We start from the raw sequence: 12,295 nt of genomic DNA on the forward strand, positions 1-12,295 counted from the left end.
ATGTTTTTGGCATCATTGGGCAAAAAATCCATAATAACCTTTCAGCATATTGTAATTCTTTAGAGAGAAAACTAGACTTCTGCACCTCCTCATGGCTCTGTTTTCAGGCTTTAAAAAATCTAGCCCGTGACGGGAAACTTTGACCAATCACAGGTAATTTCAGAGAGAGAGAGAGAGAGCATTCCTATTGGCTGTGCTCCGGCTGGTGGGCGGTGCTTGTTATTTCCTCAACAGATCTCAACATGGCTGCCAGGTCACAAACTTTCTCATTTTACAGCTAAACCGTGCACTACAAGATGATTCTGAAAACATTTGAGGAGAGAAATAGACATTTCAGTAACAGAATATTGATTCATATTTGATCAGCGCTGCCTAGTTTGACCGTTTGATCGGAGTTTGCGAGTGCCAGTTCGTGTTCAGCCTATGCCAAAAATATTTCCAACATAAGATCATTGTATGCATCACTGAAAGCAATTTAATGCTGCAGTGGGTAGAATTGGAGCAAATATGATTGAAAAAAGTTATTTTTTATAATAAAGTTTTTAAAATGGTCACTATATCCTGAAAGGAGTGCATGAGACTGGAAATCTGAAAAAAAAATCATGTGCCTCCGGTGTCCTCCGGTGCTCCTAGCGGCATCTGCAAGATTTCACAGACCGGAGGAAAACAACCAGTCAGAGCCGAGCTGGAGCCTTGCCGTTTATGAGCAGCTGTCAATTACTCGCGGACTCCGACCAAACAGTCAAACTAGGCAGCATGGATCGAATATGAATCAATATTCTGTTCCTGTAATGCCTATTTCTTGCCTGAAATGTGTTCATTAACATCTTGTAGTGTACTGTTTAGCTGTAAAATTAGAAAGTTTGTGACCCGGCGACCGTGTTGAGATAAGTTGAGGAAATACCAAGCACCGCCCACCAGCCGGAGCACACTTTCTCATTTTACTGCTAAACAGTACACTACAAGATGATTCTGAAAACATTTGAGGAGAGAAATAGGCATTAACAAAACATAATATTGATTCATATTTCATCAGCGCTGCCTAATTTGACTGTTTGATCGGAGTTTGCGAATGATTGACAGCTGCCTCCGTTGAATGAACAGCCAATAGGAACGCTCTCTCTCTCAAATGACCTGTGATTGGCCAAAGTCTCCTGTCACTATCTAGATTTGTTAAAGCCTGAAAACAGAGCCATAAGAAGGTGCAGAAGTCTAGTTATTGCTCTAAAGAGTTACAATACGCTGAAAGGTTATTATGGAATTTTTTCCCTAATGATGTAAAAAATATTCTACCTACTCCTACTCCTACACGACTTTGGTTTTGTGACTCAACAATCAGCTGTTAAGAATATGCATTGTACATAACGTATATTAGCGTTTTGCAGTTTTTTTCTCCGTGACGCTTTTATTCTAAAAAAGAAAACGAAAAAAGACCGGAAGTATTATTATTATTATTATTATGGTCCTGTAAATTTACATGTGAATTTGGAAAGATGTCAACAATTTTATACTTGTTAACATTTTCTCAGATTTTGCACTGTACTATAGAAATATTATATTTGGTTGCTATGATTACAGTGACAAAGACAGTAATGCATTCTTTCTTATCAATCTAATTTTAATTATCGCGAAGTTCCACATTCACAAGTATGAATTTACCAAAAAAAAAGCCTAATTTCTTTGTATTTATGAAAGAAATGGATCTTTATCTGTCAACAATTTCCTCCTCACAAAACAAAAAAGCAATGAAAACAATGAATGAATGCAATACCTTTAATGTTTTTAAGTGAAATTATTGTCATACCCTCGCGTGGTCTTCTTTTTGTAATTTTATGTTGGTTTTGTTTCATTTCTGTTGTCCTTTTATGTTTGGCACAGCTCTTTCTTTACGTGTTCGCTATGCTTCTTCTGTATGTGAATGATTTGAATCTTTTCTGCTGTTACTATGTATACTGTCATATTGAAATAAAAAATAAATAAAAAAAGAGACCGGAAGTCTTCGTTCTCTCCAGCGGAAGTCAGGCAGCAGGCGGAACAGAAACAAACAGCCTTTCTTTCAGGGGGGACTCATTACATCGCTGCACACTAATATGTCATCTGTCGGGAGACAGCCTTGTTTTTAAGGTATGCTCAATACTTTACACCTCAAACACAAACACATACAAGACAGACCTGACAGAACCAAATGTCTTCAATGTGTTTAATGCGCTTTCTGTCGTTTTGAGCTGAATGACCTCACTTCCGGCTTCATATAACGTGTTTATCTGCGACCACAACTATTCATACTTCACTTATAACACTGGACACCTCCACGAGGGTGTACTCAACCAAACAGTACTTCTTTACACTTTGTCGTGCTCCATAACTCACTGTAGATAATGTGACAGTAGTCCTGAAGTATGTGAAGAGACATAGATAGTAGTTCAGTTAGGAAGCTGCTCACTAACGTTTATCAGCATGTAATAACACCTCATTGTCTCCAGCTGTCATCAGAGCTTGTTAAATTAGCAGATTACTGAGCTGCTTGCCAAAACAACTGGAGAATATAGAGTATATATATAAAATGTTGCAACATGCCCGTCACAACACCCCAAAGCACAAGGTGGTGTCTTACACCTAATGCCTATGTTACAGGTCAAAAGCTGACAGTGGTGATTTTAAATATCCTAGTAGTGTAACAATTGATTATAATCTTATATTTAAAAAACTAATTATGATGGTACCAAATGTTCAACTTGTCAAATTTCCGCCAAATCAGAAACTGTCTATAACTACTAAGGCAGCAACACTATATTTTAATGCCATGATCATGTCACATCTGTCATGACTAGCTGGGCACAAGCCTCCTGCACGACACTCATACCTGTACAGTCAGTATACCACCAGGTTCTTAAGGTAATTGACAGGAAGCCAAACACCCATCACCACTGTTACTGCCTAAGAAATCATAATTTATTGAGCTCGGACAATCTCCTCAAATTTAGAGACGCTTGTCTTGTCTATAAGATTCTGCATGGCTTGGCTCCTCCCTCCCTTAGTGCTTTTATAAAACAGAAAACAACTGATGATAGACACACTAGGTCTGTGGCAAGAGGGGATTGTATAATACCAATGAGGACTGCCTTTGGACAGTCCTCCTCATTGGTTTTCAGTGAGAACAGCTCACACATGGACCAGTCTGCCAACACTTATCAGAGACTGTGATACATATCGTTGATTTTAAATTCATTTAAAATCATGGTTAAAAGACAATCAAGTGTGTGACCATACTCTCTAAAGAAGCGTGCTTTGTTTAATGTTTTATGCATTGTTCTTGTTTTAAAGTATTTCATTAATTTCATTTTATGAAATGTGTTTAAATATGCACATTATTGCTGTTCTTGTTTTAATGTATTTCATGTGTCATTTGTCATCACACCTGCCCAGGGATTGCAGTTGAAAATTAGCCAAGAGGCTAAAACTGGCACATTTACATAAAGTTTATTAATGTGCACTGTCCCTGTAAATTTAAACAAATAGATATGTCGTTTTTTTTCTTTGATCAACAGTCCAAACCCCTAAAATATTTAATATTGTATAAAATATAATATGTGAATATTCACATTTAAGAAGCTATAACCAGAGCATTTTTGTATTTTGTTAAAATAATATCGTTTCAGCTTTACTTGCTATTGGTTATGCTTATATATTATTAAAGTCATTAATTGTGCACTAGCAACGTGGTAAAAAATCTTAAAAATGAACAGGAATTACAATTCAAGTGTAAGCCTTTTAAATGCAGCAAGAAATTGGTCAGTAAGTTGGTTGTGTTATATTTTGCAGTGTTGCAAGTAGCCGTTGAACTTGTTGGCGTAGCAAGCGTGAAATACTTCTAAACAGCTGACATGTTTGTTGTTAGTTCCCTGAGCTATGCGTTCTACTGGCGTGCTGCTGACGCATGACGTAGTATGCGCTTGTGTAATCAGGCGTATACATAGAATTGAATTGAACAGATGGAACTCATAGTCACCGATACAGCTGCAGCTATTTGAGACAATATTGGCCCGATATCCAATGTCGGTATCGGATCGATGCATAAAGTCCCAGTGTTTTGTATAATATCTGTATGAGCAGTGGAAGTGGGTTTGGACAAGATATCGACAGCTTCTCTCAAAATACCGAATGTAATGTTCAACTGATCTGGCAGGTTTAAAACTATTTTTTTTTTAAAGTTTTAGATATGCATCGATGCAACCGTGAATCCTCTGATGCTTCTATATAAAGGCCAGTGGGAAGAAGCATTAGCTCTACCAGTAGAGGTTTGTTTTATTGATGCATCAGTCTGATGTTGGTGTTGTGTTGGAGCAGGGATGTGTGAAGCAGCAGAGAAGGACCTGTATGCTGTCCTGGGAGCCAGCCCCTCAGACTCAGTCCAACAGCTCAGACACCGGTACCAGCAGCTGGCCTTACAGGTAAACACACTGCTCTCTGTCGTCAGCATTGAAGCTACACACACCACTACTACTACCACTACTACTACTGTATGTTTCTGTGTTTATGTTCTATGTTTATGCTGTATGAAAATTTCATATCACGATTATAGTGTATATACCTGTATTGTTAAAATGTGCTGAAATGTTTAAAAAGTACTGATATATTTGAGGCTTGTATAGGAGTCAACCCATGTTGCAGAATAGCTGGTTCACCTTAACAGCCCACCTTAAGTGAGTAACCCTAGTTCTAGAAGCACAGGCGGAGCCCTCTACCAAGGGGGGAATGCTGCTCCTGCGCCGCTTACTGAAGAGGGCGCGGGATGCCAGGCAGCGCTGGACGCCGTCTTGTATACTGTGGGACACTAATTTTCAGTAGGCACGTCGTGATTGGCTGGCTACGTTTATGCAAATCTCAGTGGGCGAACGCGTTCGTGTGATTGGAGGAGAGTAGTACCCTTAGAGTCCAGTAGAGAGCTCCGCCTGTGTTTATAGAACTAGGGTTACAATATCATAACCTTCGTTACGGCCGCTGGGCTTGCAATCCACTGGCTGGCGGAAACCCGTCTCGTCTCGTCACCCCCAAAACACATTCACTTTAAGGTGATTATTTCCCAGCACAACTACATGCTAGAAGATGGGAGACAAAACCTGTGATTAAATAGATTCCGAAGTACAGCTGAAGATGATGTCTTCCTAGTCTGAGTTTAACAAATCAATGTGTCTGTGCGTGGTGTGTGTGAAATGCACAGTACCACCCAGACCGTCTCGGAGGTTCTTCAGAAGCAGAGTCTGGAGTGAAGAAGTTTCTAGAAGTCGATGCAGCCTGGAGGATCCTCAGTGACCAGATCACCAGGAGAGAGTACGACCTGCAGAGGAGAGGTAGGACTTCACATCTCACTTTATCTACTTCTGTCATTGACATGACATGTTCTTTGTTTAGTTTCTAAGACGTGAAAAATCTTCAGTTGTTATTATTTGTGTTGATATGATTCGTTATTTATTTTATGGCATCGGTCAAGATTTGCATCACAAATCCTCTACCGTGATGGTTTGAGAAGAAAGGGGAACTTGACACATCAGTGTAGGTGTTGGGGAGCTGCACAAAACCTTTTTTATAGATTGAGCTGAGAAGGATCTCCTCAACAACTTCAAACCAGCTCTTTCACAGTGTGATGACGATGACGATTGAGATATAAATTGATTACAGTGATGTTAAAAGGCGTTGCATCTGTTACATTTTATTTAAATGTCACAATGCCTGGGCCTGGCCATATATGTATTGTCCCTGTCTAATAATTTTTTTTTTAATTATTCCTCACACTAATTAAAACCCAAGCAAAGTTTAGCACTAATTATTCATGGTTCAAAGTCATTATCACTGTCAAACTGTACAACTTGATAATGACTGTTTCCTCAAGAGTGAACTGTGAAATCCATCTATTCACCTGCCTATTCATATTTCCATCATCAGTCTATCTGTCAGTCCATCCTTTTATCATCCTTCCATCACTTTTCATCCATCCCTCCATTGATTTGAGGTTCTGTCCTCTACGTCTTTGAGAATGTGGGCATTATAGCGACCAGGGCCTCGTCTCCCAAAAGCATCTTAAGGCTAAGGTGATCGAGAAATCCATTTTTTATGAACCATGTAAAGCAGAGTTAACTGACACACATTCCTAACAATCTAAAATATATAGATTGTCCATTTACAGAAACATACAACATTCATTAACATCAGAATAATGAAATGCAAAAGATTAAAATAGCAGTGAAACATAGGACTTAGACAGCTGTCTTATCTAAGTCTTTAAATTGATGAAACTCTATATCTATCATAAATTCTCAAATATCAGTAAACGACAACATTTAAATAATGACTGACCTCCAAATTATGGCCATGTCTCACACAGGCTTCTGTTAATGTCACAGAGCAAAATATGATAATCATAGGCTTATATATAACTGTAGATCTTATTTTCTGCACAAATCGGAAAATAATATTTGGGGGAAAAAACACTGTAATTAAAACTCTCTGTTCTAGTCCTGCCTCATCCAGACTCTCAATACAGACATAATATTGTTCAACGCAAATGTTACATAATGCTGCTTGCCTTCTTCTACAACTACTATAATAATCATGCATTAATACTTCTCCAGCGCGGGAACTGAAACAGGATTGGCCAGTGGATTCTACAGTCTATCTGGAGGACATGACCTGGGACCAGGGTAACTACACACTAAAACACACACACCTCAACAAAAGTCTCTGGAAAACTTCCATCGCGGTGTGAAAGATTGATGAACATCTGATTTTGGATAATACAATGAATTAAATACCTGACACGTAAAGGTACTTCATGGCATCAATGCAAAAGAATCACATGAAAATCCAATAAGGTCCCTCCTGGGTAGTCCTGCACATTGATTTGCAACATTTTCAGCAATGTTCACATAAAACCAGAAATATTAAAGAAATATATGTAAATGGTATAAACTCTATGGCAAGATCTGTGATGATAGACATATATATATATATATATATATATATATATATAGTCTCACAGTACATATTGTCATATCGTACATCACTAGGTGAAGGCAGCATAAAATCATGTCCTCATTTATTCCAAGTAGTATGTATAGTAACTATACATACACAATATGCTATTTTATTCAATATTAAATAAATACATACATAAATATGGCTATGAAATAAATAAATAAATGAGGCAATAAATATATACATGAATGTATATGTCATTTGAAAAACTGTCTTTTTTAAAATAAAAATCTATTTATTTATTTAACTATTGACTCATTTATATGTTTATATTTACATTTATTTATATATTTATTTCCTCATTAATTTATTTCAGGATTTATTTCAAAGCCATATTTGTAAACTTCATAGGCATATTTATTTAAATAAAAATGATAAAATAAAAAACAAAATATAAAAATGTATCTAATTAATTTTGAATGAAATGGCAAGCCATAATACTGACCATGCTCGGTGTCAATGTAAATGGTAAATGGTAAATGGACTTGGACTTATATAGCGCTTTTCTAGTCTTCCGACCACTCAAAGCGCTTTACACTACATGTCAGTATTCACCCATTCACACACACATTCATACACTGATGGCAGAGGCTACTAAGGTGCCAACTTTGCCCATCAGGATTTAATCTAAATACTCATTCACACACCGATGGCTATGCCTCCGGGAGCAATTTGGGGTTAAGTGTCTTGCTCAAGGACACATCGACATGTGACCCGGAGCAGCCGGGGATCGAACCACCGACCGGTGGACAACCTGCTCTACCCTCTGAGCCACAGACGCCCGTAAGAGGCAGATGTGATGTTGTCTGTCACAGGAAATGTGTAATTTGGATGAATCCTTAACTCTTGAACCACCCTCAGGACAAACGGCTGAATGTATTTATATTTATATCGTTTTCATATATACACATTTGTTTATTAGGGCTGTCAATCAATTAAAAACATTTAATTGCAATTAATCACACGATTGTCCATAGTTAATTACGATTAATCACAAATTAATCGCACATTTTTTATCTGTTCAAAATGTACCTTAAAGGGAGATTTGTCAATTATTTAATAGTCTTATCAACATGGGAGTGGGCAAATATGCTGCTTTATGCAAATGTATGTATATATTTATTATTGTAAATCAATTAACAACACAAAACAATGACAGATATTGTCCAGAAACCCTCACAGGTACTGCATTTAGCATCACAAATATGCAAATATGCAAATATGCACTGCATGTGATTATCATAAAGTGGGCATGTCTGTAAAGGGGAGACTCGTGGGTACCCATAGAACCCATTTTTATTCAAATATCTGGAGGTCAGAGGTCAAGGGACCCCTTTGAAAATGGCCATGCCAGTTTTTCCTCGCCAAAATTTGAGCGTTATTTAGCCTCCTTCGCGATAAGCTAGTATGACGTGGGTGGTACCAATGGAATCCTTAGGTGTTCTAGTTTCATTTAATGCCAGTATCTTCAGTCTAGCTTTAAAACTGAGCCCGCTACAACCTACAAATTTCAAGTTGCATTAATGCATTTAAGAAATGAATGGCATTAAAACAAATTTGTGCGTCATTATAGCGTTAACTTTGACAGCCCTAGTTTTTATTGTAATGCTATAAATAGCAAATTAATCTAGTCATTATATCTCTTGAGTTACTGTATTTCATTTCTCAATTAGCGTTAAACGTTATGGTCACAATATCCATAAATGGTCATGGTCCTGTCTGATTAAGGCAGGTAAATCTTTAGTTTCCCATCTAAAATGTGAGTGTGTGTTGTTTCAGATGAGTGTGTGTATACGTACAGCTGTCGCTGTGGAGGAGGATTCAACGTCTCGGAGGAGGAGGTGGAGGAGGAGACACAGAGGAGGCAGCAGGATGATGAGGAAGAAGGGCAGCACAGAGGAGTGGTCGTTTGCTGTGACACATGTTCCCTCAGTGTGTGCGTCACATGGTCGTTACATGGAAAGACTCAAATGTTAAAATGCCAATAATGATGCTTGTTTGGAAACCTCTCACCGTTGACACGCCTGACTACTAAATAACTGTGTCAACATCGCCCTTCTTGGAACGGGACACCAAATTATATAAGCGTACTGTTGGTCGGTGGAAGAGTTCTCTCAACATCTCAGACTTTGTGCTCAACATCACTTCTGTGTAGGCGACCATGAAGAAAGGCATCGAAGCACCAGTAAAGCAGCTCACTGGCTGACTCCCTGAAAACACATTCTGTATGCATGGGACAGTTTGTGAATTGTGAAGTGTGTGAAGGTGAATGTTGCTGATCAGCAGTGGTGGATAAACTGAATTTGAATTGGTCTTTCTTTGAAGTGTATTGTTTAATTTGATTGTATAATTTAATTGTGTAGTGTGCAATGTATAGGCATTTAAATCATACAAATTAGATTGTGATAAATACTATAGAATAAAAAATAATTGTTTTTCTATTTGTGCCTCTAAAGAAAAGAGTGATTCATAATATCTGAAAAATGTGTTCAAGTACTTGTTATGACAACAGTTCAAGATAAAAGAATACAAACTTGTGCCAGATAATTGACAAGCTAACTCAGTTATCTCAATTATACACAAAACGAGGATCTAAACACTTCTACCATTGACAATGAATCTGCATTTTCTCTAAATACCTGTGAAATTCATGGCAGTAATAACAGGCACGTACATTCCCCACAGTGCAGCCATAACAGGTGTAGGTTTTATTTTAGGTTCATCCAATCAAGAGTGAGGTGAAGCCCTCTTATTCTCTCGTAAATACAGGGACTTGTGGATATGGGAAATGTTTTCCAACGATCCTGCAGCTGACTGTATAGTGTGTACAGAGCTCCAAGTTAAAATGTGACCGCTTAGCTGTAAGACCCAAATTGAATTTGTTCTGTGCAACAGATTTCTCTTTTCTTTACCCGTCAATGCCAATCCTGCACAACCTCAGGCTCTCAGCAGTGATAACACTTCCCTTCGTAGTGTTGTGCACGGAGGTTGTCAAGAAGACCAGTGATACCGTCGTGGGGATTGTTCTGAGGTAATGTGATACTGAAGCAGGGTGATGGTCTATATTCCCCTGGAGAGTCTACCTGGAGAGGTTTTACTCAGGCAGGATGAGGGGCGTCTCTGTACACTCTGGGGTCCTCACTACATGTCTGAACCTGCCTGATGGGCATGATGCTGCTTAGCATACCTGATGCTCATCAACCACATCACACACAGATAACCAGCAGCTATCCGCCTCTGTTCAAAACCAGGAGCAGAGAAAACACATGGATAATATACATGTTGATAGTGGGCTCATTTCTTGCACTGCATTTCTTTTCTTGATAACAAATCAAAATGAAAGATTTCATTGTGTGAGATCACTACTCGGTGTCATTATATCTCTTGTTTAAGTAATCTGTATGTGACGAGCTAAGGACACACCTGCACACATGGCAGATATGAGTGCAGGTGTACAGCAGTGTCCCCTTGTATCACAGCATCATCATCAGCATCAGGTGTATCATGCAGTTAAAGCTGTGATCTCTTCAGCTGTGATCTCATTTGTCAAGATACATGTATTATTGGAAATCAATTAACAACACAACACAATGACAAATATTGTCCTGAAACCCTCACAGGTACTGCATTTAGCATAAAAAATATGCTCAAATCATAACATGGCAAACTACAGCCCAACAGACAACAGCTGTCAGTGACTTGCCCCAAACTGCATGTGATGATCATAAAGTGGGCATGTCTGTAAAGGGGAGACTCGTGGGTACCCATAGAACCCATTTTCATTCACAAATCTGGAGGTCAGAGGTAAATGCCAGTTTTTCCTCGCCAAAATATAGCGAAAGTTTTATATAACCTACTTCCCGACAAGCTAGTATGACATGGTTGCTACCAATGGATTCCTTAGGTTTTCTAGTTTGATGCCAGTATCCTCTAGCTTTAAATCTGAGCCCGCTACAATCTAAAAATCACAATTTGTGTTAATGCGTTAAAGAAATACCTTGTGTTAAAACAAATTTACGTTAACATGTTATTATTGGGTTTGACAGCCCCAATTATTAGCATAATTATAGCAACAAAAAAGCAAAAATAGAGGGAAATCTGGAAAAAAAAAAGCTATTTCTATAGTAAAACTATATCACATGACCCTGAAAAATTATCCTGTGATGCCTAAGGGGTCCTGATCCCCAGGTTGAGAACTGGTGCCCTAAATGACAGAGCTATTCTCCTCTCAGCGGGGCTGCGACAGACACACAAAGGGATAAAGGCTGGTAATGACTCTGCTCTCTCTCTGGTCACTCAGCCTGCAAAGGTCACAGCTGACAGACGCTCCAAGTGATGATCATCTCTCATCTATTATCCCCCCTAATCCATCCATCCATCCATATCTGTCCTCCTCACAGAGAGAGGAGGTGAAGAAGAAGGGTGGAGGGCAGAGAAAGTTAGGGCTTGACAGAAAAGAAGTAGGGGGTGGGGGGGTGTATTGTCTGAATTCTGCACTAATTATTTTTCTCTCTACAGCGTCGTCAGAATCAGCAAAAGTGGTCAGCGGTGAAGGAGAGTTTCTACCGGCACACTGAGAGAGGAGAGGGGGTGGAGGCTGTCTGTGTGTGTTGGAGGTGGGGGTAGACAGCTGATGTTTAAATGAGGGGTTGGTCGAATATTGATGTGACAGACACAGAGACGTGCTGGGATGTGCTGGGACACAAAATCACTTTCACCAACACACCACCTACAATTAGAGCGCTTTAGATCACTTTCTACCAACCACCCCCTCCCACCCCGACCCCGTTCATACACTGTAAAATCTTATAATCAATTTAATTATATCAACTCCTCTTTTATCAGTAACTCATGGTAATTAGTTATCGGATAACTCCTGTTTGTTACAACTTGGGAGTTACTTTTGTACGGTTAGTCATTATTCCTGTTAGCAATAACAATAATGTAAGTTAAGTTCTGAGATTGAAGCTATAGATGATCAGACAGGTTGGAAACTCTCTCGGTTAGCCAAATTTATTTGGTAAAAAAATGAAGGTGGATGGTGAAATCATTACCCCAGTTATCCATTTTGCTTGTCTCAGCGCTTTGGAGACTTCTTGTCAGTGTTGGCTTGGAGGCTGGGGTTTGGGGTTCATTCTTGGCCTCAAAGGCAGCTATGAAAGGATTCTGTGTAACTAAAAGGTAGCTCAGTTAAAATGTCCGTTACTTTCTTACCCGGTGAGGAAACAAAATAAAGTGCTTTAACATCAATGTTTACTCTAGC

The 12,295-nt window shown here is 38.8% G+C and overlaps 1 protein-coding gene across 1 annotated transcript; it reads left to right on the top strand.

Annotated features, from left to right (window-relative positions):
• Nucleotides 1–2,001: 2,001 nt before the first annotated feature.
• On the top strand, nt 2,002–9,922 carry dnajc24 (DnaJ (Hsp40) homolog, subfamily C, member 24). Its single transcript, XM_074631615.1, has 5 exons — nt 2,002–2,124; nt 4,348–4,451; nt 5,222–5,351; nt 6,630–6,698; nt 8,812–9,922. The coding sequence occupies exons 2-5, from the start codon at nt 4,350–4,352 to the stop codon at nt 9,018–9,020; spliced, it is 510 nt and encodes a 169-aa protein (XP_074487716.1). The 5' UTR covers nt 2,002–2,124; nt 4,348–4,349; the 3' UTR covers nt 9,021–9,922.
• Nucleotides 9,923–12,295: the final 2,373 nt, after the last annotated feature.

This window comes from Sebastes fasciatus, chromosome 4 (genome assembly GCF_043250625.1).
Source record: "Sebastes fasciatus isolate fSebFas1 chromosome 4, fSebFas1.pri, whole genome shotgun sequence".
Classification (NCBI taxonomy): Eukaryota; Metazoa; Chordata; class Actinopteri; order Perciformes; family Sebastidae; genus Sebastes; species Sebastes fasciatus.

Excerpts from the sequence above, each read along its gene's own strand:
- dnajc24 (XM_074631615.1), top strand. The coding sequence starts at position 4,350 with ATGTGTGAAGCAGCAGAGAAGGACCTGTATGCTGTCCTGGGAGCCAGC. Across the intron at positions 4,452-5,221 it reads ACCAGCAGCTGGCCTTACAG|TACCACCCAGACCGTCTCGG; the intron begins GTAAACACACTG and ends TGAAATGCACAG. Across the intron at positions 6,699-8,811 it reads GGACATGACCTGGGACCAGG|ATGAGTGTGTGTATACGTAC; the intron begins GTAACTACACAC and ends GTGTTGTTTCAG.